Consider the following 27,226-nt stretch of genomic DNA (forward strand, 5'->3'; position numbering starts at 1 on the left):
AACGCATGTCGAGTTAACCCGACTTATCTCGGGTTTGGCAATTAATTAAACGGTTGTTGCCTGTAATAAGTGACCTCATTACAAGTCACCAGTAGAGCCAATACACAGGCCTTAACAAGACCACATCTGGTCAGACTGTTAAAGGAGCAAAATGATGGAACGGTCTACCAACTTAATTGAAAACACAATACAATTTTTATGTTTTTAATAGAGGTATTAAATTATGGCTTAAAGAGAAGCAACATTGTTCTCACACCTCTATAGACACACCCATATTTCGTATGTGCATAATGTATTCTAGGCTATCTAATTGTGGATGCATTTTAGTATAGTATCTACATCTGTATTTGTGTATAGGTTATGTATTTGTGGATCTATTTTAGTACATGTATACATCTGTATTTGTGTATAGGTTATGTGTTTGTGGATGTATTTTAGTACATGTATTTACATCTGTATTTGTGTATAGGTTATGTATTTGTGGATGTATTTTAGTATATACTTTTCTCCTGTGGACAGTTCAAATGTGCATTTCTCTACAAAGACTGCATCTGGTCTTTTGTGCATGAATGTAATATGTTACAATTCGAATACTACTGTAACGTTCATATCAAATGAACACAACTTAACTTAATGGGGTATATATATATATTTATTCTTACGTGTATATATATCCACATCTGTCTGTACATACCTGCATATAATCCTTTTTACATATCTGTAGATACTATAGCTGTACCCTTACTAGTAGTAGCACTATACTCAGTAGTACTAATTAAAATGTACTACACCCAGTTTAATCACCTGTACATTGTATATTACTATTGCACTGTTACATTTGCATTCTGGTTGGATGCCAAACATATTTTTGTTGTGCTGTACTTGTGCTGTATAATGACAATACATTTGAATCTAAGCAAATCTAATATTAAAGGAACATGCCAACATTTTGGGAAATTAGCTTACAGTCTTCTCCAGAGAGAGACAAGAAGATACCAGTTTCCTCTCTGTGCGTTCAGTAGAAAGCCATCTGGCTGCACGTTAGCCTAGCTTAGCGCAATGAATGAAAGCGGACAGTGCCCGGTTAGCCTAGGCATTGTCCAACTAACACCTCTCCTGAAGCTAACCAGCACTGTGCTAAGCTAGCCTAACGTGCAGCCAGATAGCTTTCTACTGAACGCACAGAGAGGAGACTGGTATCAATCTTCTTGTCTCTCTATGGAGAAGACTGTAAGCTAATTTCCCAAAATGTTGGCGTGTTCCTATAACTTGTTCAGTTTGGGACGGGGGGGCAGGGCGGGGGGATAATCACGAGAGCCCCGATCACATCTCTCCAGTGTCCAACAGGTTCCCAGTGGCGGCCGGCGGGCTGAAGGGCGCGCAGGGGAGCAGGGAGACCTGTGTGACGGGAGAGCTGCTGTGGCTGAGCGAGCCGCGCGGCTGCCGGTGGGGCCGGCCGTGGAGATGCCGCTTCAGCCTCCACCTCCTCCACCGCCTCTGGATCTCGTGCTGCACCTCCCGGTTGAGGAAGCAGTAGAGCACAGCCACCGCGAAGCCCTCACGTGGAGAAAACACAAAAGGTGCCGTGTGAAAATAACGGTTCAGTAAACAATAACAAACAACGACGTAAATGGCTGCATTTATATAGCAGCAAAGCGATTTTTCAATTTGTTCCTCACATTTTTACCCATTCACTCACACACCGATGGCGGAGGCGACCACGCAAGGTGCCTACCTGCTCATCATCGGGAGCAGTTAGGGGTTAGGTGTCTTGCTCAAGGACACTTCAACACGCTGCCGGGGAGGAGCGGGAATCAAACCTGGAATCAAACCGGGAACCTGAAGATAACCAGGCGACTGCTCTACCTCCCCAGCCACTGTCGCCCCATAACAACAAAGAGAACGGTTTGGAACAATGTACAGGAGATTCAACTGGGTATAAAATATATATATTAGTATTACTGAGTATAGTGCTAATCAGATGTATGTTTTTGATTGATTGAAAATGTTATTAACAGATTGAAAAATGTGTACAATACAGTACGGCTCAATACAAACAATTTGTTAAGGGGATGTAGACCAGAGAAAGACTTTCGTCTCGTTTACATCAGGGTCCCCCATTTTCAATTCATCATGACATTTCTGACATACACGACACAGATATACAGTACTGTTTCATCCAGATATTTATGACATACAAGATATACAAATATACAGTACTATGCGATAATCGGCTCCACAGCCAATAAAGAGTTTATGCATGGGTTTCTTTTTTCGCTGTAAACCCCAGCTGTCTCTCTAAATAAAAGGTTCACTTTAGAAATAACACGCCAACATTATGGGACATTCTCTTCCAGTGTCAGACAAGAAGATAGATACCAGTTTCCTATCTGTGCGTTCAGTAGAAAGCTATCCGGCTGCACGCTAGCCTAGCTTAGCACAATGAATTGAAACAGATGCGTAGCGGCTGCCGGCTAGCCTAGGCATTGGCCAACTAACACCTATAGTTTTTTTCTTTTTTTTTATCTACTTTTTCTCCCATTTAAATTTTTTTATTTCGTATCGTCCAATTCTACCCTCCCCTGTCTCGAACGCTGTTAGACTATGCCTCCCACAGGCCGGCTGCAATGTGGACGAAGCCTTGCATCACGTGTCCCCTCCGGTACACGAGGAGGCAGCCGTCGCATCTTTTCACCTGCACACCGCGATCTCTCAGCGGCGAGGGTCTGCGTGGGAGGGACACACCGCCCCCGTCGCTTCCTGATTCTGCTGCGCAGGCGCACCAACCGACCTGTAGGAGTCGCTGTCCACAACGTCCGATCCCCACTCACCAGCTTCCCACCCCTAACACTGCCAATTGTGTTAGTATGAACGACCAAGCTGGTAGCAACGCCGAGAGCTGGGCTCGAACCCAGCATCTCCTGCGTTAGTGGCGAGCGCCTTGCCCACTGCGCCACTTAGCCGCCCCTTAACACCTATAGGTTTTACGCTAGATGGCTGTTACCCATTCATTGCGCTAAGTAGGGGTGGGAATCACCAGTTTCATCACGATACAATACGATATCGATTCCTTGGACAACGATACGATATTATCCGATATCACACAGTCTGCCACGATATGATACGATTCGATTCAGGTGCCTGCGATCGATATGAGACGATATTATATGCCCATTTAACACAATCAACAAAAAAAAAGGCAATTTTTATTATTGAGCTCTTCCAGACATTTAAATGAAAAACAATCTATTGTTTTTAATACAAATAGACCTCCTGTTCACTGTTTTTGGTTCGTTTATCTTTTTTTTCGATATTAATATCATATTCACTGTCTGTCACAGAGCTGTATTTTGGCTGGAAAAGGCATATTGGGAGTCCGAAGGTGCAGTACCGGCCAGATCCTGTTAGTGGGGCTATCCCGAGAATGCACCCTCCTTCCCAGTCCCCACTTCTCTCTGCCTATGGCTCTGGGTTAGCTTGTTAGCTTACGCTAACGTAACGTTATCTTTGATCTTTCTCTTTTGATATTTTTATTGGTTTTTTTAAAAGATTTTTCACATACAGTTACTTACATTACAAAACACACATTGGGACAGAAGGGGGGGGGGGGGGGGGGGTTCCTCCAGTTCATCTATGCCGTCATGCCAGCAAAAACAGATCAAAAAGAAAAACAAGCAAAAAAAGGAAATCTAACCCAGACAGGCACTGCACAGTACTGCACTTGCCTCGAGCCCATTCACATGTAGGCATACATATATATACATATATTATTTTTTTCTATCCAAAGTCTGTCCATACAAAAAAAATTTAAGAAATTGTAGCAGGAAAGTAGTCCAATAGTGGGGCCCACACATCCTGAAAGGAAGCGTCGTTGCCTCTATGCATTGCACAGAGTCTTTCATGGGGTAGCACACCGAAGATCTCTCTGTACCATATCTGTATGGATGGAGGCCTATCCTTAATCCAGTTTATCAAAATGCATTTCCGGGCTGAAAGCAGAAGTTTATCAAATAGTTTGAATTGTAAGGGTGTCAAATTATTTTCCTTTGATGGGAGTCCCAGTAAAAAAGCTCCTGGATCCTTCTTTATTTTCACCTTGAAAATGTCGCTCAGCTCACGTGCCACTTGGCCCCAGAACCTGGATATACACTTACATTCCCAAAAGTAGTGATAGTAGGTGCCCAGATCTGTTTGACATTTCGAACATAATGGAGATATTGAACGGTCCATTTTGTTTAGTAACACATGTGTGATGTGTAATCTGTGAAGAATTTTATATTGTGTTTCTCTTAGTCTGTTACAAGTATAAACCTTTTTAACTGAGTCAATGGCCTCCTGCCAGTCGTCTTCAATATATTCACTGTTAAAATCTCTTTCCCATTTGCGGAGGGATGGTAACTCCTGTGAGTCCAGTGAGTACAGCAGTGAGTAAAACGCCGAGATGAAATGTGATACCTTACTACAGTTGGATAAGAAGTTCTCTGTTTTGCTGTAAAGGGAGCCCATTGGCATTGGCAGCTGTAGTGAGTTAATAAAATGTCGTATTTGCAAGAAACCAAAAAAAATTCTCTTGGGAGGTTAAATTGTGTTTGCAGTTGCTGAAACGACATCAACACACCATCCCTAAACAGATCCCCCAATACACAAAGCCCTAGTGAGTGCCAGGTCTTAAAGATGGCCGAACTGCGCCCAGGTCCAAATTCATGGTTGCTAGAGATTGGTATTAGCAATGATCTTAGGTCTCCTCTCCCTGTGTAGATGGTAATCTGTCGCCACACTCTGATAGAGTTATAGATAATTGGATTGCCTCGTATCTCCCTATGAATCTTATCTTTATTACCGGTTACCAGTGCCCATAGTGAGTTTGGTGAGCAGCCCCACGAGTCCACACAGTTCTTATTATGTAGATAGGCTTGTAACCATTCCCAGATGTAACAAGCGTGACATGCCCAGTTATAGAAGAGTATATTTGGCATGGCAAGGCCCGCTTTACTGGTTGGTAGCTGCAAGATTTTAAATCTTTGCCTGGGTCTCTTTCCATGCCAAATGAACTTAGAAAAAGCCTTCTCCAGATCTTTAATATCTTTTTTGGATACCCATATGGGAAGCATTTGTAAGGGGTATAGAAGGCGGGGTAGAATGTTCATTTTTATTAGACTCGCCCATCCCATGACTGATAGTGGGAGGTCATGCCACCGTTCCAGATCTCTCTTAACCGCTGTGGTGACTGGGGCCAGATTCAGACGTGCCATATCTTTTAAGTTGGGAGAGACTTTAATGCCAAGATATATGAATCCTGACGTAGTCAATTTAAAAGGAAAATTATCTGGGATGTCTGATTGGGTCAGGGTTCCTAGTGGCATTGCCTCAGATTTACTTTGGTTAATTTTGTAGCCTGAGATAGCGCCGAAGTCTTTAACAATTGAAAGGACAGTAGGCACTGACCTCTTTGGGGAGGACAGAAACAGTATAATGTCATCTGCATATAGAGCTATTTTGTGGGGGGTGCCCCCTGTCGTGAGTGAGACCCCCTCAATTTCATGATGACACCGGATAGCCTCTGCTAGCGGTTCGAGTGCTACGGCAAACAGTAATGGGCTTAGGGGGTCCCCTTGCCTTGTGCCTCTTGCCAGGGGGAAAGGCTCAGAGCAGGTACCATTGGTAAGGACACAGGCCACAGGAGAGTGGTAGATGGTTTGAATCCACTTAAGGAAATCCCCTCCAAGTCCATATCTCTCCATGACGTCGAACAGGTACCGCCATTCTACTCTATCAAAAGCTTTCTGCGCGTCTAGTGACACTGCTAGCGCTTTGTGTTTCAGCTGATTAGAGTACTGTATAACATTCAGTAACCGCCTCACGTTTGCAATGGAGTGTCAGCCTTGTACAAAACCTGTCTGGTCTACGTTTATTATCAGAGGCAGCAGTCCCTCTATCCTCCTTGCTAATAATTTGGAGAGTATTTTACTATCCACCGCTATCAAGCTAATGGGCCTATAAGAGCCACACACGTCAGCTGGTTTATCTTTTTTAAGGATGAGAGATATATTAGCCAAGTTCAGTGTTTGGGGAAGACTGCCTCTTTGTAATGAGTCTGCATACATCTCTCTCAGAGGTCCGACTATAACCTTACTCATTTTTTTATAGAATTCTGGGCCATCAAGTTCCAGTTGATTTTTGATGGCCTCTTTTCGTTGAGCCGAATTGTACGAGATAATACAGCCCCGGAGATATGCCTTTGCTGCCTCCCATAATGTGGAGGGGCTCATCCCGGGGGTTTTGTTTACAGAGAAGAAAAGTCCATTTGTTAGTAATATATTCCAAAAACGGGGGGCTGCTCATCAAAGAAGGATTCAAACGCCATTGTCTACTGGCAGGGTCCCTATAGGGCATGTGGAGAGTCAGGCTAACTGGACAGTGATCCGAGAGCGTCTGTGTGCCTATTATACACTCCTTAGTCCTATCCAATATCATTCTAGACGTCAGAAAAAAATCGATTCTAGAGTACACCTGGTGAGGTCGAGAGAAAAAAGTGAAGTCTCTTGTTCTTGGGTTGAGTACTCTCCAAACATCAAATAGCTCCAAATCATTACATAGCTCTCCAAGTCTGACACTTTTACGAGACGGAGTAGGTCGTGGGGTTGACTGGTCAACATTTGCATTGGGAGTGGAGTTAAAATCTCCCCCGATGATGGTGTAGTTAATTGAGAATGCGGATATTGCAGACAGTAATTTAGAGAAAAAGGAGGCCTCAAATACATTAGGAGCGTATACACAGCCCAGAAGGATATGTTCACCATAAAGGAAACCTGATAACAAGACATATCTCCCTTCATCGTCAGACACCGCCTTTTCTAGGGTAAATGGGAGATTCTTATGTACAAGAATAGCTACTCCGTGGCTTTTTGTATTGTAAGAGGAGTGATATACCTGGCCTACCCAGTTACGCTGTAATTTCATATGTTCTATGTCAGACAGGTGAGTTTCCTGTAAAAAGGCTATTTGACATTTTTCCTTTTTCAGATAGGACAATATTTTTTGACGCTTGACCACATTATTTATACCCTTCACATTGAGGGTTATAATTTTAAGATCACTCATGTCAAAAACTAATATAATACATAATGTGTTGCATGAGTGCGTACTGGGAGTCTCTTGAAGCTAATGTGGGCAGGTCTCTAAATGGCTGGAATAAGGAGGTGAACGGAGGGGGGAGGGGGTGAAGTACATAAAACAAAATAACCCTACCGTCTTGTACAGACGGGTTACACATAAAACACATACGGCCCATCCCTAATGGATGGGCTAAAATGATTAACATCGTTCCAGTGAAGCTGAGAGGAGTCCCGCCGCGGGAGAGTAAAAGGCCAATCTATCGAGTGATAAAATCGGCCCCTCTCCGCACACCCCCCCCATCCCCACACCGCCGTATCAATTGGTAGTAAATAGTTACAGAACCCAACAGTACTGGAGCTTCACTCCTTGTCTGTAGGTGTAATTTCAATCAGATATTTAAAGATAATATAGGCTACTCGCATCCGATAATTTGACCAAAAATAGTATGACCATTTTCTTCTGTTTAATCCCTCTTATTTATTATTACCATTATTTTTGTCCACATATTGTGGCCCTTATGGAGTTAAAGGAAAAATTGCAATCAGGAGAAGAGGGGGGGGGGGGGGGATATATATAATAATAATAATAATAATAATAATAATAATAATAATAATAATAATAATAATAATAATAATAATAATAATAATAATAATAATAATAATAATAATAATAAACTATGGGAATTAATCATATTTTTTTGTGTATATATTCAAATTGGAGTTACATTGGTCTGTTTGTTTGTCTGAATTGCATGACTACGGTGTAATAAATAATAATAATAATAATAATAATAATAATAATAATAATAATAATAATAATAATAATAATAATAATAATAATAATAATAATAATAATAATAATAATAAGACAAAGATAGTTGTACCACTGATCTATAATCATGATTTTGAATCCATTGTTTGATATCTGAAGGAGTTAAGAGTATTTAAACCGTAAATCACGTGACTAAAGCATATCATGAAACTGTATAGCCCATATCAGATAAAGTGATACAAATTAAATTAAAAGAAAAGAAAAAAAAGAAGAAATGCGGGGAGAGCCCGGGAGATTACGGTGACTATAAAAAAAATATCATCCTAACCATGAACTACTGTAGCACTCCATAGGTTAGATATGCTTGCCATAGTTTTATCCGGACTACTCCATTCCAACTCATTGTGGGGGTTGGGGGGAGCCCCAATATTTGTGTCTGAAATCAAAGCTGGACATCATAAAAACTAGTCTTTTAATACATAATAATTAATAACCTATACCAGTATAATGTGAAGTGAGCCAGGGAAAAAAATGGGGAGGAAAAAAAGAAGAAAAAAACAACAAAACTAGAGAGAGAGAGAGAGAGAGAGAGAGAGAGAGAGAGACCTCAGTCCGTTCTGCATGAGCGCATTCCATCAGTCCGATCCATGTGTTGGGTGGGCAGTACCTTTAATCCCAGTCTTTCAGAAAATCTTCCGCTTCTTGTGGGGTCTTGAAAGAGTGGTCCTCGCCGTTGTGTGTAATGGTTAGTCTCGAAGGGAAGCGCATTTTAAATCGTATCCCTTTTTTGATGAGCTGATCACACACAGTGTTGTATTTACGTCTTTCCATCCTGGTCTGATAGGAGATGTCTGGTCTGATCAGAAGTTTATTGCCCTCGTAGTTCAGTACGCCTTTCGCCCGTGCTGCTGTCATAATTCGTTGTGCATCTCGCATAGTTTGAAATTTTATGACCATAGGTCTGGTTTTATCAGGCTGGATGTCTCCTGCAGCCCCGCGACACCTGTCAATCTTCACACTGCCTTTTTCTGTATCGATATTAAGCAGAGTTGGAAGCCAGGTCTCGAAGAATTTAACAGGTTGTGTGCCCTCTGTCCCCTCTTTCAAACCCATAATACAAACGCTTTCACGTCGGCTTTGATTGTCGGCATCTTCCGCCCGCTGTTGCAAAGTCGTCACTGTTTTTTCCAGCTTTTTCAGTCTGTTTTCTATTGTTGATGAGTTGTCCTCTGCCATTATTAGGGTTACTTCAACTCTACCATGGATTAAAACTTTGTTGACTATAAGTAGTGTTTAAACTAACATTTTCTCTGTGGGGTTTGGGGAGAACAGCAGAAGCGTCTCTCTCACACTGACGTCATCACCGGATCTTTGATCTTTAACGCGACGTGGGCATAATCGAGTGGCGAGGATTGCAAAGCAGGTTAGATGCATTGGACCCGTTGCGGAATAAAACAGCAGGGACATGTTTTGGGTCACAGAATAGGCACACTAGTCTTGCTCTAGTGACGCTCTAGACGCTACTGCTGTCTGCTGTTGATCCGAGCCGAGCGGATACCAGACATGGGATTTTCAAAATAAGAGATATGAATCGATCTTTTTACGTTGCATCGATCCTATTTGATTATTGATAATAGATCGATATATCGATCTGGATCGATGTATCGTCCCACCCCTAGCGCTAAGGTAGGCAAGCTCTCTACTGAACGCAGAGAGGAAATTGGTATCCATCTTCTTGTCTGACTCTGGAGAAGACTGTAAGCGCATTTCCAATAATGTTGGTGTGTTCCTTTAAAAGAACATGCTAATAATTATGCAAATATACTGTACAAATTCAAATTGTGTAAAACTGACAGAACTCATTGACTGACTGAGTCACACGTGCACGTAAGCACACACTAGGGCTGGTTTAAAAATAATAGATTTCCCGATTCTGAATCGATTGAATGAGCGACTATTGATTCATAATCCATAGATACATTTTTTATTTTATTTGTATGTATCCCCACATTTTGTCATTATGCCATTTCCCTTCCTGGTCGCGTGTATGCCTTCTATGACAGAACTGCGTTTCCGCGTTCGAGTTTTGCGCTCTGATTGGCCAGGTCATGTGACATGTGAGCCAATCGTGGGACAGCAAGTTCTGCGCCTATTTCCGGGTCTAACAGCCTGCAAACTACCTGGCGTTCTATCGCCATGCTCTAAGACAAACTCTAACCTTAACCAACTTCGAACGAGCGCCTAAGCTTAACCAGTGTAGAAACTTGCGGTCCCACGATTGGGCGTACATGTCACATGACCAGAAATGACCTGGCCAATCAGAGACGCGGAAACGCAGTTCTGTTGTAGAAGGCATTCAGGCTTCCTGGTCATCTCTTGTCCAGATCTCACGCAACGTGTTTGAATCTTAAAAACATGGATCAAGTGAAAGCATCACTCAAGTCACCGCCAGGTGCAAAGGCAGATGTCTGGTTGCATTTTGGATTTAAAAAACATGACGACAGAGAAGAGCTGGACAAAAGCAAAGCCATTATGTAAGCTGTGCAAAGTGGAGGTGAAATATTGTGGAAATACAACAAATCTATGAAACGTGTGCAAAAGCCAATGTTCCAATAAAAAGTACATTCATGTAACTGCTTGAGTCAATTCTTAATGTAAACATTGATATTTTTAACAATGCAAGGGTTCCTTGAACCATTTATAGCATTGAATCGATCGAAAATCGAATCAATTCGGGGCCTTGTGAATCGGAATCGAATCGTTTTGGGAAATCAGTGGCGATACCCAGCCCTAGTACACTACACACACACAGTACCATAACTATCCTACCTGTGTAGATGACAGGGCCAGCTCCGCAAAGGTCAAGATTTTAAACACCAAGCCACTGACTTTAACTGGCAGGAATGCGAAGAGGATGTACTGCAGACCGAACAAGGCCACCAGGAAAAACGTTGATCTGATCAGCCTTCTGATGAAAGAAGAATTTTACTAAAACAAGCACCATGACAGCCGCCCCCCTGTGGCCGTGAGTGGTAACTACTCTAGTGTTTTAGACTTAAAAATGTTTTACGGTAAAACAATATTTGATCATATTTAATGTTGGTATTTAAAAATCTGAAATTTTGAAAAGTATTCAGAACGTTTTCATATTCATGAGTACGTTCCCAGGGATTACGGCATAATTCAATTCAATCAATATCTGAAATGAAGAAGAAAAAACACACTAACCTTCCACTCTCCACACTTTAGAACACCTAAACACACTATATTTATTGATAAAGGATTTGCACTACAACCCATACCTCAGTACACCTTATTGTAAATTGTACCTCATCCCATTTCTGCTTTGCACTATATAGTATTGTATATTAGTATTGCATAGTATATTGTATATTGTATGGTAACTCAGTTACTTCTATTCTGCATCGAACATTGTACATATGTATATACTGAACACTGTCTACGTACATGACTTCTATTTTTACTTCTATTATTACATGCTATACTATTTTATTTCATACTTATCTCTTGTCTAGCACAGTCTCTGGAGCGTAACAGAAAGAAGCATTTTGTATAAAAGTATTCTGTACTTCTGTATGACAACTATTAAAGAAACTTGAAACTTGAACTTATTGTCATGCACTCTTCCTAATATACTAACATACTACACTCAACACTAGCACTCAAGTCTGAACACTTTGATGAACATTGTTACTCAGCTGATAGAGTTGTACCCTTCCTACTGACTTGTTGTACAAAACTTGTAAGTCGCTTTGGATAAAAGCGGTAGCTAAATTACAAAATGTAAATGTGAAATGTAAATGGCGGGACCGATTCAAAACCAATAATGTAATTTAAAATGGATGGTCCTCTTTTTTATATATATATATTCCAGAAAAGTAACTTTTTTGAGTTCATCTGACAATATAACATATCTCATTGTGCTTGTTTAATATACAGTACTTACTTATATTGGCTGAATTCATTCCTTTGTGCATCTGGCATCCTCAGTTTGCCCACCAGAATCCTCAAGATGCTCAGGAAGAAGATCATATTCATCTGACAAAATATAAATATATACTGCAAGTGGACACAATGCCAATGTAAACATATTAGAGCATTATTATAAATTAAATACATACAATAAAATAAATAAATCTCTGTACTTTATTTTACCTCGGGAGTCAATTGAGGGCCCCTCATTTTCACCCAGGGCACATGATATCATCATAAATGACAAAACATTCAATCATTTAAAGGTGCTATAGATACCATTTTAATAGTACTGATAAAAAAAGAAATACATCAGTGTCAGGATTGGGGGGGGGGGGTGTAGGACACACTGGAACTAACCACTGGAATCGCTGAGCGATGAGAGAGGGTGGGGGAAGACACAACAATAAAATAAATTAAAATAAAAACTGAAAAATAACTGGGTAAAAATCCTCAAATAACCACCACTGCCTAGCAGTTGAAAACAAACATTAAAACAATAGCACTAGAGACAGAGAAAACCCTAGAAGCATGAGCTTGGGACGCGTGTATGCCTTCTACAACAGAACTTTGTTTCCGCGTTCGAGTTTTGCGCTCTGATTGGCCAGGTCATGTGACATGTGCGCCAATCGTGGGACAGCAAGTTTTGCGCCTATTCCCGGGTCTAACAGCCTGCAAACTACCTGGCGTTCTATCGCCACGCTCTAAGACAAACTCTAACCTTAACCAACTTCGAAAGAGTGCCTAAGCTTAACCGTCGGAATCAGGGCAGGCGTTCTATCGCCATGCTCTAAGACAAACTCTAACCTTAACCAACTTCGAAAGAGAGGGGGCGAAGCCAGGCGTTCATGGAGTGAGACGTGTTTCACGAGAGCTCCCTTCTATCGTGCAAAATACACTTTTCTCCCCATTAGTCTTTATTTTATTTTTATTTGTTATTGGTCTTCTTGTTGAGTTACGTTATGGTTAACTGAGTTTTATAGTGAAAAGAGCAGCTTTATTGGTCAAGATTGAAGGCTCTATATTGCAGGAAATTGCACGTACAGGTTCATTAAATTAAAAAAAAATCTGTCGTGGAGGGGGTCGTGACTGAGCCCCTCCAAACCACCCATTGCCTGCCAAAAAAAAAAAAAAAAAAAATTTTTTTTTAAATTTAAAGAAAATAAAAATAAATAAGGGGCCCATCTGGGCTAAGCCCCGGATCTCCTACAATCCTAAATCCGCCCCTGGTTGTAACTGGGGTGGTATTTTTCTGTGTTTTCTGTACTGTTGTCCTGTATGTGTGTAATTGTTCCTCCTCTGAACTCTTGGGATTGACCGTCTGGGCCCGCCTGGATCAGCGCCTCTGTCCTCAGCCTGGCTGCACTGGTATGTTCTCCACGCATTTAGACAAGTTCGACCATGGCTAAATTGAATATTTTAATTTGGAACGCAGGGGGTCTTAACGCCCCACACAAGCGTGCCAGTGTCCTTTGGTTATTGAAGAGAAGAAATATTGACATTGCTCTCCTTAGTGAGACGCATTTATTGGTGGGTGATGTGTCAAGGCTAGCAAATCGACAATATCACGTTATCTCCTCATCCTCAGCCGACCATAAGACAAAAGGAGTCGTCATAGTTACAAGACGTAACCTTGATATCAAAGTCCTGGATGTGTGGTCGGACACGGAGGGAAGGATTACTATAGCAAAAGTTGAGTTCTCTCATAGGAAGATGGCATTAATAGCATTGTATGCCCCTAACACATTTGATTCAGCGTTCTATAATACAATCACGAAGAATATGTTGGAACTTACTGGATACGCTCTCATTGTGGGTGGCGATTTTAATGCATGCTGGGATGCGGAGATGGATAGGTCTGGGTCCTCTGAAACAAGCGACCAAAAACGGTCCTCTAAGGCCCTCAGGATGTGGGCCCAGGACACAGGGCTCGCAGACCTATGGCGCATATCCAATCCCACCCTCAAGGATTACTCTCACCTGTCAGCCAGACACAAAACCTTCTCTCGAATAGACTATGCATTCGCGTCCCCTAATATGTTTGATAGTTTCGACGTCTCATTGGTTCCCCTGGCTCTCTCGGACCACAAGGGGATTTTCCTTGTGGCAACCTTTGGCAGGCTCTCCACGAGAGCTCCCAGGTGGCGTTTTAACTCAACCTTATTAAAGAATGATGATTTCTGTACTGAGTTCAGGAGTAAACTAGCTGAATTCTTGCAGATCAATGTCGGCACGGTCGAAGACCCTAGGGTCCTGTGGAACGCATTGAAAGGATTTATCAGGGGTCATGTCACACTTTTCGCCTCCAATTTGCGTAAATCCCGGTCAAAAAAACTAGAAGGACTGGAAACATTATACGTGGACCTATACGCATCTTTGCAAACTAACTATAGTGAACAACTAAACACACAACGTAAGATAGTCAAGAAAGAAATAAACTCCATACTTAAGCAACAGTCTGAGTTCTTGATACATAGGACAAGGCAAAATTACCACTTTCACGGTTCCAGGCCTAGCCATCTGTTGGCAATGAAGATACGCTCGAATGATCATTTCTCGGATATCCCTTCGATCAAGACGCGACAGGGAACAGTCACTACTGACTCAAAAAAGATCAACGACACTTTTAAAGAATTTTACTCACAGTTATATAGCTCAGAGGTTAATTTCGATAACTCTAAATTTGAATCGTTCATTGGCGGGCTTGAGATACCCCACATTTCTGAGGAAGAGGCTAAGGAACTGGGGAAACCAATCACTCTTATGGAACTTAGGGAGACGATTGCTGAAATGCAGATGGGTAAGGCACCAGGCTGGGATGGGATTCCACCCGAGGTATATTTAGCTTTCTGGGACCAACTGGGTCCATTGATGCTCGATAAGATCTCAAGAAGGATAAAGATCCCAATGATTGTGGTAGCTATAGGCCCTTGAGTCTCCTCAGGGCCGATCTAAAAGTGTTTGCCAAGGTGCTGGCCCGCCGCCTGCAGAGATTTATGACGGTATTGGTACACTGCGATCAGACTGGTTTTATCCCGGGGCGCCTGGCTGCAGATAATCTTAGGAGGCTGTTGCATGTAGTCGATAACAGTAAAGACAATACAGCTCTGTCCACAGTTCTGTCTTTGGATGCCATGAAGGCGTTTGACAGACTAGAATGGTCATACCTGTGGAAGGTACTTGAGGTTATGGGTCTTGGAAAGAATTTTATTCATATGATTAAAGTCCTGTATGCCTCGCCGTCGGCAATGATATTGACAGGCAAAAACTGTTCCACACTTTTTCCAGTCTCCAGATTTTCTAGACAGGGTTGTCCTCTGAGCCCAGGACTATTCGCGCTTTCCCTCGAACCATTGGCCCAATTTATTAGGCAATCGGAGGACATCGTCCCCATAATGGTCAATAATACACCACACAAAATTGCTCTCTATGCGGATGACCTACTGATTTTTATGGATGACCCCTCCCGGTCGGCCACAAAATTACTGGGAATAATCGACGACTTTGGTAAATTGTCAGGCTTTAAGATTAACTGGAACAAATCAGCCTGCCTACCTCTTAATGAGCTGTCCAAGGCGGTGCGACTACCAGCTGATATCCCCATAGTGGAACATTTGAAATACTTAGGCATAGAGATATTCCCCACGCTGAGTCAAACTACTAAGTACAACTTCACGGGTACTTATGATAAAATACGCCAGGATCTAGACAGATGGTCGTCCCTTCTTAACTCCTTACAAGCCCGGGCTTCCATAATCAAAATGAACGTCCTGCCTAGGATACATTTTGTTAGCTCAATGCTCCCCCTGCCCCCTCCAATAGACCACTGGCGCAAGGTACAATCGATGGTATCTAAGTTTATCTGGAATAACAAACGCCCGAGAATCAAAAGAGCTACTACTCAACGTAGGAAACAAGATGGGGGCCTCGCAATCCCTGATTTTAAGCTTTATTTCTGGTCCTTTTCACTGAGACCTCTGATGTGCTGGCTAGACCCTGTAGAGGCTGTATCTTGGCGCTCCTTAGAAGCGGCGGCGGTCTCACCGCTAAGATTGCAGGATGTAGTGTACTCCACTGTCCCTATTTCGAAATGCCGACTGAGATATGGACCGATCATAACTCACGTGATCCAAACATGGCGTAATGTACAGAAGTCATGTGGGGTTAAATGCCCATGGCACCTGGACTCTATTTTTAATAACCAGCAACTACTTGTTGGGCACAAGCCGGTTAGTATTCCTCAATGGCAAAGGAGGGGAGTTCATACTCTGGAGGATATTTATGATAAGAACGGCCTTCGTGCGTTTCAGGACTTAAAAGAATTTTATGATCTTCCCGGCGAGTCCTTCTTTCTTTACCTTCAACTAAGGTCAGCACTGAGGGCGCATGGCGTGCCGTGGGCTCAAGCTTTGCAACCACACCCCTTCCTCAGGCTCATAGTGGACAGGACGACCTCCAGAGGGTTTGTCTCAGACTTTTATACGCTCTTAATTCAATCCATGTATAAAAATGTATCATTGGATACAATCTGGCGTGTGGATATCCCGGAGTTGGACCCCGAGTTTGACTGGGATGATGTTTGGGCAAATGTGGCATTGTCTTCCCGCAACCCCAATCACCAGCAAATTAATTTTAATTATATTCATAGGACCTATCTTACACCTAGGAAGCTATTTGCTATGGGACTGATAACAGACTCTCGGTGCACTTTGTGCTCTCAAAAGGCCACTGGCACTTATATGCATATGTATTGGGATTGCCCACCAGTGGCATGCTTCTGGAGGTCAATAACGGACAAACTTTCAGATCTGTGTGGCTTAACTATCCCATTCACAGCTGTTACGCTACTCCTGAACGATATAACAACACTACCCGCGTCCGTACAACTAAAAAGGGTTGTCCTAGCGGGCGTCACAGCAGCGAAGAAGCTAATAGCATTGAGATGGAAGGAGCCTGAGAAGCTCACAGTGATTAACTGGTCCCTAACACTGTTGGATGTGATTTATCTTGAGATATCCACGGCGCGGGTGATTGGGGTGGGGCAGGCTGGGATTGACCTGTGGTTCGCAGCAGCTGAGAAGGTCAGGACCGCCGTGTGCGGCTGAGCGGGGTTGGGGTGCTTGTTCGGGGGAGTCCGGTGGTCTCGTGGGAGGGGTAGGAGGAAATGTCTTGTCTGTCTTGTCTTTTGTGTTGTCCTCTTGAATTTAACTGGGGATTTTATTGGGGGGCAGCTATTTAGCTATTTCTTCACTATTTGGTCACTTTTACACGGTTCCTGTGAGTCTATGGAACACCTCTGTAGGTTTTTGTTTTTCATGAAGGTTCATTGCTCTGTTTTTGAGTTGTGTTCTCAAAAGTGGCGTTTTTCTACCTCAGGACCTTAGGCCGTTTTGAGGCGGGGCTCCAACCACTGTGTGACCCGGTGGCATCTGCCACATTGTTATGCAGCTGGGAGATCTCTGACATCACTGATATGCACATTTTGTGATAACTCAGCTCGGTGAGGGTGAATGCTGTGAGGTGAATTGGAAGAGTGGGCCTTGTTGTGAATTAGAGATGTACGTTTTATTAATATAGGGCCACACGGCCGGGAATCGGGGCTGGATACTGGGAAAGGCCATTTGGATAGTACCCCTTGAATTTAAAATTTAAAAAGGTTGAACTCTGTTTTCTTTTCTTTTTGTCTTTATAATTTATAAATTGTTATTTCGGTATTATTATTGTTTTTGTTATTTTCCTGTGAAGTTCTGTGTATTGTGATTGTGATTAATGTGTTGTCTTGTTTCTTGTTGTAAATAATAATAAAAAAGATTTGATAAAAAAAAAAAAAAATCGAAAGAGCGCCTAAGCTTAACCAGTGTAGAAACTTGCGGTCCCACGATTGGGCGTACATGTCACATGACCAGAAATGACCTGGCCAATCAGAGACGCGGAAACAAAGTTCTGTTGTAGAAGGCATTCAGGCGCTTGGGACATGGGAAAAACATGAAATGGACAAGCATCCGAACAGAGTCAACCAAACCTACTTAAAGGCACTGCACACCTGACACCAATCAGGTGGCAATCAAGACCACACACCTGCAATGCCATATGGCAATTAACGTTAGGTTATGACTATAACCAAGTTCTGTTAACACTAGTGAACGCTCAGCGTCTCATGCATATATCTCGCTTCAGCATATATACACTGAATAAATTTCAAAATGTACCTTTAAATGCCAGCATTTTTCTGGCCACACCCCCATCCGCTTACCTATATAAGCAGGGGTGGTGCCACACACTCATCTCCTTCCCAACAAATTTCACCACAATGAAAAATCAAGGGCCGCAGCGGCGTCTAGACGCTGAGCGTTCACTAGTGTTAACAGAACTTGGTTATAGTCATAACCTAACGTTCTGTATCACACTAGCTCACGCTCAGCGTCTCATGCATAATAGGAGCTGAGCGGGAGCTAGAAGCTCGACAAATGTACCCTGCTGAGGCCCCCCACAACCATCAGATCAGGGAGGACCGAGCCCCCCCGACCCCCCCTAATGGAGGGCACCCCCCCTATTGGGGGCTTCACGGGAGGGCGACGGACCCGACCGTGCGAAGAGGCACTCAAGCAACTCAACGCACAGGGTGAGCAGACCGTGGCTTGACCCCACGACTACACACACGCACAACCCGCATGCCACCCGGGAACGAACGGAGGGAACAACCTCGTTACTGCCCCCAGAATCACGGGGTCAAGGGCAAACCCAACCCTGTGGCAAGGCCGTAGCAGCGGAGCGCGAAGGAAGACCCAGACCCACCAAAGGGACTGGACCCCCTGGAACGGGGGCCCGGAGAAGTCCATGATGCCAGCATCAAGACCCCACCAGGTGGGCACTTAGTGACCCCGCCCCCCACATCGCCAGCGTATTCGGACAAAGGCCCCTCAGCCGAGCGGGCCCTGTCCCCCCAATAGTACACCGCCTGGCACACTGACCCTGCAGAACAGGCAGTCAGCATGGCCGTGAGCACACAAAAAAGGTTAACCAACGGAAGCAGGCAGCGCACCGGGGAAAAACCAGGCAACAGGCTGTTAACCCTAGCCTGGAGACTGCGGACGAGACAGGCGCCAGAGGGGACAGCTGAACACAGCCGCCTCGGTGGAAGGGGCGTAAGCTGGCGGTGTTGCATGACCAAGCCTCCATTTAAAAAAAAAACCCACCCAGAGGGGTTGAGGCAGAGAAGGCTGACACGATTGGCAGACGTCATGAACGTGCAGGGGCACCCTCAAACGGTGAACCCGGGAGTTGACACTGCTCCAACACACCAGGGAATCAACCACCTTGGTGTTACTCAATGCGGTGGTTGTTCCTATAACCCCTCAAGAAAAAACTCCAAAACACACCTGCGGGTATACACCGGCTATACCGCAGTACAAGTGTTTTAGTTTTCCAAAAAAGGGTTAACCCAGGCCTACGGGTCGACGAAACATTACTTCGGACCGGGCCCGGCGATACGGGAAGCACAGGGTCACCAGAGGAGGTCAAAGACCCCCCCAACAGGCCCCTCTTCGCCATGCGTGAGAGAGGAGCGAAAAAGAATGGAGAACCAGCCCCAAGCACACCGTACTTGGTATTCCCAGGCGGTCTCCCAACCAAGTACTAACCAGGACCAACCTGTGTAGCGGCCGAGATCTGACAAGATCGAGCGTGTACAGGTTGGCATGGCCGTAAGCCATTACGACAGTGCTGAGTAAAAAACGTACCCAACCAGGGTCTCCATAGTGCTTAACCCTGTGACACCCGGACCAACCTGGCATTTTTCCCCCTGAAAAAAGCCCAAGTCCCTCAGGGTACCAGAACAGCAGATCTGCATCCCCGGCGGACAACGGGTTCAACTGATCCGGACCAGCGTGACCAGAACCAGTCCCGTGCCCTAACCACGCCGACATGCCTACTCCAGGAGAAAGGGCAGATATGCGTGTTGATCTTAAACATGAAAAGAAGGCGCCACCCAGACGTTCGGGCGAACCGCGCCCGGTGAGACCCCTCTACATATGTTCAGATCCATTCCGTCATCATCCCCCAGACATGAACGAGAATCCGTCGATAACAAAAACTAGGTCGTTGGATTTGGTCATCGGAAGAGGAAAAACCTCCATCCCAGTTGCTTTATAAAAACGCCGTTTTAACCTCAAGCAACCAAGGCGTGCCAGTCAGTCGCCTGTTTACAGAACACCCTGAGCTAGCACTATACGTGCGTCGGGACACACCCACATCAATGAACAGGCTATTTAGACCTGTCATTGAATCCCCAAGGCGCCATGGGGAACGACAAGAGGGGTGTGACACTTCCTAACTCCAACTCTTTTTAGTAGAAAAGAAGGAAGCACCAACAGTATGTATCCCAGTCTACACAGCCGGGGGTACAAATTTTTCACATTTTTACATCCCACCACCCTCCCATAGGAAGGAGACGGGAATCCCCAGAGAGACTTCCCACGCGAGCTGTACAGATTGAAAAGAATATATTGCACCTTGAGCCATGTAAAAAATTGGATTTAGGGCTCTCCGGGGAGGAGGCACTGAACCCATACACACTCAATAATCGAATTGAATCGAATACATACACAATAGAGTAGGACTCCTTCTAGAGGGTCCACTCACCTTGACAATCTGAGGAGGAGGCTCTGTACTCTGAAGGAGGCTCCCTCACATGGAAGGAGGAGTCCCAACTCACAGAAGGCCCGAATAGGAGCTTGGTGAGGAGGAGCCCTGACCACCCCCCGAAACAGATCCATCACATGGACCTGAACAGCACACAGAAGTCCTACCAACAGAGACGCGCACGGTGACGTACACTATGGCGGGGGAATTTCTGCAGTGCACACGCCCAATATGTGACCAGGAAACTCCCCCCCCCCCCCCCCCCTCACCCTGTAACGTGCCGAACCGCAACGTGACAGGAACCTTGAAGGACAGGTGGGTTTACCCCTGACCAACAGAAAAAAGGGGAAGGAAAGGTTACCAGTTCACCCCTTTACGACCCCACACCCATGATACGATGTAATGACAAAAAGAGAATATGACACAGTCATAGTCAGCTCTATGAAGCGTCTGACAGCTTCACACAGCGCATGAGCTAACCTGCTATCTGATTTTTACTAAGGAAAAAAACACAGAATAGAGAGGGCTCTTCAAGAGCCCCGGTACCAAACTTTCACATGTGCTTCTGTGGCCAGTCCAACCCAGTTGTAGGTCACATGACACACACAACCCATCATCACCTACAAAAAATGGCAAAAACACTCTACAGAGGAACGCCGTTTTTCATAATGAGAGAATACATAATTCTCGATTAGTATCGGCCACAGGCCTTGCTAAGCACACACGAAAGCGACCAAACAATCTTTTCTTTTAGGAAAATAAAGTTTCTCCAGCAGTTTTAGCACAACCTCAGCAATCAAGCTAAGGGTTACATCGCATCCCTACCACACAGAGACACAATGTAGTGCAACAACATGTCTGATAGGAGGATGAAGAAGTCCCCAGGGAACCGGGGGGAAACACAATCCTCCTACTTTACCCTTAATACGGCCAGTTAAAACAGGAAAACCTGTTAATATGTGAACACACTGTTCATTGTCATTACAGGCTGAGAAAAGAACATTCTTTACTCATTTGTCACTAAGCATAGCTTTATAGGTTAGTTAACCCCCTTAGTTGTGAGTACACGGTACATATAAACACACATGATGTTTCTCAACACAACAAACCAGATCATTTTCACATCTGAAACAACAACCCGATTTGCACGGAGAAGCTAAATACCTAGTGACAAGACAATTCACACACAACTCGCGTCGTATCCTAAATGTAGTGCAGTAACACTCGTTTTGGAAAACATCGTTATTTACAAAACATTTAGAAGGGAAAGCCAGAAGAAGTGTACAAGGTCTGGTCAGACCTGGCCTACCCGGAGCGTAGATCAACGAAGTGCAGTCTCAAGCGGCACGGTGGTGTAGTGGTTAACACTGTCGCCTCACAGCAAGAAGGTCCAGGGTTCGAATCCCGCTTGGGGACCAGGTTTCCATGATGCCAGTTACCCAGGTGGGGTATCTCCCAGGCCTTTCTGTGTGGAGTTTGCATGTTCTCCCCGTGCTCGCAAGGGTTTCCCCCCCCGATAAGATAAACCCAATGGAAAAACATGCACAACAACAAGATCGCTAACGCTGTGGCGTCCTTGACGAAGACGGACAGGAGCACTTGGATTGGTCCCCTGGCGCGGCTCACGTGGCGCCTGTCTGCTCCCGGCTGCCCTTGGGGGGGAAGGACGACGGGATGGGTTAATCGCAGATACGCATTGTATGCATGGTTCGCATGTGTGCCAAATGGTGACCTCGGAGCAGGTCCTAAATTATTATTATTATTATAAGACACCGTAGAAAACACAGCCGTCCTGTGTTGTTCGATCTGGGCAGCATCGCCGCTCCAACCCGTCGCTACGGTCCCCTTTGTTGACGCAGGCTTTGCCGTCCTGGCCCAGGGCAGGTTCGACGAACATCCTCTGTCAAAGATGACGTCGTAGTCAAGAGTGTTTAAAACATGTTATAATCAAAGCACGTTCAACAGAGTAGCATTAAGCTAACGGCCGCTCCAACCGTCGGTCGCTACTGCCCCTGCCCGCGAGACGCCGAGCGAATGGCGCACGCGACCAGAGGGGAGCTCGCGGCGGCGCGCGAGGAGCCGGAACCACCCCGCGCTGGGCCTTGGCCGATAGCAGCAAGCTAACGTTTCCTAGTGATCACAGCAGGCTAGCGCCGCAGCTAACAGCTGACTGGCTAACAACAGCTGACTGGCTAACCGTAAGCTAAGCAGCTATCACCTGAACTTGTACACAATGATATAACACTCACCCAGACAGGCCGCCGTTCTGAAACCCTCCTCACTTTTTAAGAGAAAAGAGAAACAAGATGTTAACACAGTTTTACAACGGTGATTTTACCAACACCCGACGGAGCCAGCACAATACCCAACTGGCCTGTGTAGCTGACTTTGAACACAGATCTTCCGCTAAAGAACATCTATGCCCATATCTCCTCGTGAGGGAATACTCTCATTTGGCTATGAAAGATGGGGCCTTAACACGGTGACAGAGAGATATCCACTCGTCCAGAAAACACAGGGATCACCAGTGTTAATGGTCGTGGCCCACTAGTCAAACTATAATGGGCTTCAGATCAAGGTCTTCCGCTGCTGCCCAAGAGGCTGAACCAAAAGACCTTAAACTGGGGCCGGTGTTCATAAACATTGTCAGTTAGCCCCCATAGCACTAACAGACAAGTGGAGCCGCAAGCAAACAGTACTCACCCAACCTGAAACCCACCGCTTCTCACAACAGCGGCGCGTCCTACAGTTCAGCTGTGTCCTGAAAGGTTTCACCCCAACCAACACAGCAAGGAACTGCAGTTGAGAGGCATGCAGCGGCGTGCTCCCAATACGAAAACCGGTGGAGGATTTTTAGAATGATCACCATCTTCCAGACACTCCAGTGACGAAGACAATATCGCCGTATTTTCTCGAAAAAAGTGAGAGAGAAAATAAAGATATGATGTCAACGTATCTCCTTGTTCTTCCTTTCCCCGTAAACATTGCTTTTCCAGCCAATATTTTTCTCCACGTCAAGTGGGCATATAGCAACACGTTGCTTGTGATGAAATTTGAGAAGGAGATGAGTGTGTGGCACCACCCCTGCTTATATAGGTAAGCGGATGGGGGTGTGGCCAGATGAATGCTGGCATTTAAAGGTACATTTTGAAATTTATTCAGTGTATATATGCTGAAGCGAGATATATGCATGAGACGCTGAGCGTGAGCTAGTGTGATACAGAACTGCAGATGCCAGTGATTGACAGATGTCCCTCACAGAAAGACGGAATCGACAGCTGTCCCTCACAGAAAGACGAAATAAAGCCAAAGCACCTTAGAATAAACTAAAATAAAAACCCACATAAACCGTGATCCATCACACACAGAACCTTTAGAAAGGTGCGGAATATAAGTATTGCCCCCCCCCCATTGCCCCCAAAAAGATTATTGATTAATGATTTGTAATAAAAAAAAATTGATGGGTCCAAAATGAATGTAGCATGTATTCCCTCCCTACTTCCCATTTCCCCACGTGGAATGCACCTGATTGGATAAATGACTCTCTAATGTTAATGTCTAATGTTACATCTAGTGGCTGAATGTCATCTATAGCACCTTTAAAATAAACAGTAAAACAACAAGAACAATCGTACAATCAAGACCATATCAGTATTAATAAGACAATGGAACGGTAGTAGGTCAAGGAAAACAATTACAAGTTGACAATGTTGATTAAAAATGTAAAACACCCTAGTGAGACAAGAGTGCTACATTTTAGGTCAGTTTGTAAAGTACCCAAGTATCTGTGTTGTAACTTGTAAACTGAAGTTCAACTTAAATACAGAGTCCATTGTTAATGGTTATGGTTATTTTATTGAAAGCCTCTTAACACTTTCTTTTATCTGTTGGTTCAGTGGTCTATCTATTAAAGATAAGAACAGCCTACAGAACATTGTTAGAGTGTGCTCCAAAATAATTGGAGTCAAACAGAGAGACCTATGTTCTCTCTGGACGGACCAGGTGGTCAAGAAGGGGATGAGCATCAGTAACCTAACCAACCTCTCCATGCTCTGTCTCAGCGGTTTTCGCTGTTGCCTTCTGGCAGCCGTTATGATGTTCCTTTGAGTAGGACCAACCGTTACGCAAAATATTTTGTCCCCTCGGCTATCAGACTTCTAAACTCAGAAAGTTGTCACTTTAAGTAGCCTATACATCTAGTTGTCTGTTTTACTTTTACTGGACTGTGTATATCATGGAATGTTGTTGTTGCTGTGTTGTCGTTTAGATGTTTTGTTACTCATGCAAAGCTACAATATGAATTGCCCCACGTGGTATCAATAAAGTTGTCTGAATCTTTCAAAGTTCAGTCCTAGCACAGGGTGCTTAAAAAAGACAGCCACAGTAACACATCACACATGGACCAGTATTCCATTGTAACATAGCTTAGATATAAGGTGGTAATTGCAGAGTAGGGCTTTATAAATATACAGGTACCAATGTGTATCACGCCTGTCGGTTAATGAGGACCAATCGACCTTACCATAAAGAATACAGTGGTGAGTGTTGTAGCTCTCACCGGTAATAAACCTCAATAAGTAAACACCTCAGTAAAATTGAGAAAGATGAATGTAAACAAACAAAGAGACAAAAACTGCAGTACTTACAAATATAAATAGCAGTACTGGCACACGAAGAATCCACCAAATCCAGTCATGCCTCCTAGTCTCCCAACAGCTTTGGTCATAATAGTAGACATAAATGAACAATAGATATAAAATATAGACTTCCTATAATTTCAAACAAAGATCGTCAATTGCTTGCTTCCTATGGACAGTATACTTTTCATGTCGATTTTCTAAATTGTTTGTACCACAGGGACACTATGTGAGACGCTATGTGTCTGTTTAAGTCTTACCCTTCATCCTCATGTAGATATTTTGCCAGTCCCCAGGAGATAATCACAATCATTGGTAAACCTGTGAAGGACAGTTTTGACTAGTTTAGGACATGTATGAGAGAAAACCAGGCAATTTTAAAGAAAATTCAACATCACATGGATTTCAGTATCACAGTAATCAAGTGCGCCTCACGTATCTAATGCAACCTGATCTCCACAGCCATCCAAATCCCTGTGGGATCCACGGACCCGCCGGCAGGTCCAGCTGAACTTAAGTGACTCTTTTTAGAACATCTCTGTGGTGCTGCCTGCAGTCTGCACACTTCTTTTTCTGTTAGCAAACCTCACTTTTGTAGCTTTCCAAAGAGCCCTCCCAGAAGCTCAATAATCCAGCTTGGAAGTGTCCTTTTGGAGCTTTTAGAAAACTAATATGACTTACATTTTAGTTACATTTGACTTATGTTTAAAAAAAAAATTAGTTTTTGATGTGTGTTGGATAAAATATCTTTCCCCCCCCTGACTACCAAGACTTGGGAGAACACATTTCTGAAGCCAAAGAGATTGTTTATTATTGTTCTGTGTGTTCTTTTTAACACTTTGATCGCCATGGTTAAATTCATAATTTACCATCCTTCGCCAGCCCTATTTAACATGGAAAAGTTCCCCTTCTTTGCAGGGCTATAACTTTTTAAATTGTATTGCTAAATTGACATTATTATGGCCCATTCAACGTCCTATATCTATTGTTCAGGGTGTAGCAACGTTATACTTTTTCATTCACATATTCATACTAAAATACGGTCTAAAGTATGTTTTTGTCGTTTTCTGCAGCTTTCTCCAGAACATGATTTATAGCCCCAAATGCATTATATTGATGATGAAATACAGTTTTATAGCGATCGGCGCCAGATAAAACATTTCAACTGGACGTACTTCTAGAAGTTACTACGTATGATCTGATGATGACCGGATGGGGGGGGGGGGGGTCGTTTATAATTCCGTGGACAACGTTAGATGATTCATCTGGTGTGGGTGATATGATCATCAGAGCAGTTAGTATCGAAGACATTAAAAAATAACGCTGAAACTCACCGTAGCTTCCTCGCGCCGTTGGGGGATGAGCTTGGAACAGAAATTTTTCTATTATGGGATGTCGAAATATCCGATCCATTTCCAGGTTGTATAATAGTATATACGTCCAAATCATGTTCTTTATCGAGTTATTTGCAACCGATCGATGTCCCGTGTTATCAAGATGGCGTCCCACTAACGTTAGCGAGTGCCTGGACAAAATATGGGCGAGCACCACTTCAGGCGGGTCACTTCCTGTTTGGGTGAGCCGCCGATCGGCCACCAGATGGCGCTCTTGAACCGTTGGATAGCTGAGAGGGGCTCAGCAGTAGATCTCAGGTCTCCGGGGGAGAAATATGATTTCGATCACAGATTTTTGAAATATTGATATTAAAGACGTGTTACGGCGTCTTCGGCAGAATGAGCATGGCGGGGAATGACGAGTTTCGGCGTCTCCGGCGATCAAAGTGTTAACAAAGTTCTGTGAGATTCCATTTCCGTGTTATACACTATGTACTACACTATATATATATATATGTAACGGTTGTGACAACGTCACCTTAAACTTCGATGCCCCGAGTGGGGGTCGAACCCCGGTCTCCCACACCGCAGGCAACAACACAGACCCCTATACCAAGAGGTGAATTCACTACTTTGCAACGTGTCTATCGGGCTTTCGAGGATGTGAGAGTGAGTTTAACCGATAGCACCGCTACTCACCCCAGCCCTTCTTGACTGCGCTTCACGATACCATCC

General features: G+C 44.0%; 1 protein-coding gene across 1 annotated transcript in view; it reads right to left on the bottom strand.

Annotated features, from left to right (window-relative positions):
- Nucleotides 1–1,323: 1,323 nt before the first annotated feature.
- The window catches only part of sctr (secretin receptor), a gene marked incomplete at both ends in the record, with an annotated part of 86,008 nt that continues 60,105 nt past the window's right edge, over nucleotides 1,324–27,226 (bottom strand). The window contains 5 exons of the mRNA XM_084318087.1: nucleotides 1,324–1,557; nucleotides 10,717–10,855; nucleotides 11,855–11,946; nucleotides 25,167–25,236; nucleotides 25,418–25,478. Coding sequence (XP_084174213.1) covers nucleotides 1,324–1,557; nucleotides 10,717–10,855; nucleotides 11,855–11,946; nucleotides 25,167–25,236; nucleotides 25,418–25,478 — 596 coding nt within the window. The remainder of the gene's footprint in view (nucleotides 1,558–10,716; nucleotides 10,856–11,854; nucleotides 11,947–25,166; nucleotides 25,237–25,417; nucleotides 25,479–27,226) is intronic.

The sequence above is a fragment of the Notolepis coatsorum genome (genome assembly GCF_963971535.1).
Source record: "Notolepis coatsorum genome assembly, chromosome: 1".
NCBI classification, from domain to species: Eukaryota; Metazoa; Chordata; class Actinopteri; order Aulopiformes; family Paralepididae; genus Notolepis; species Notolepis coatsorum.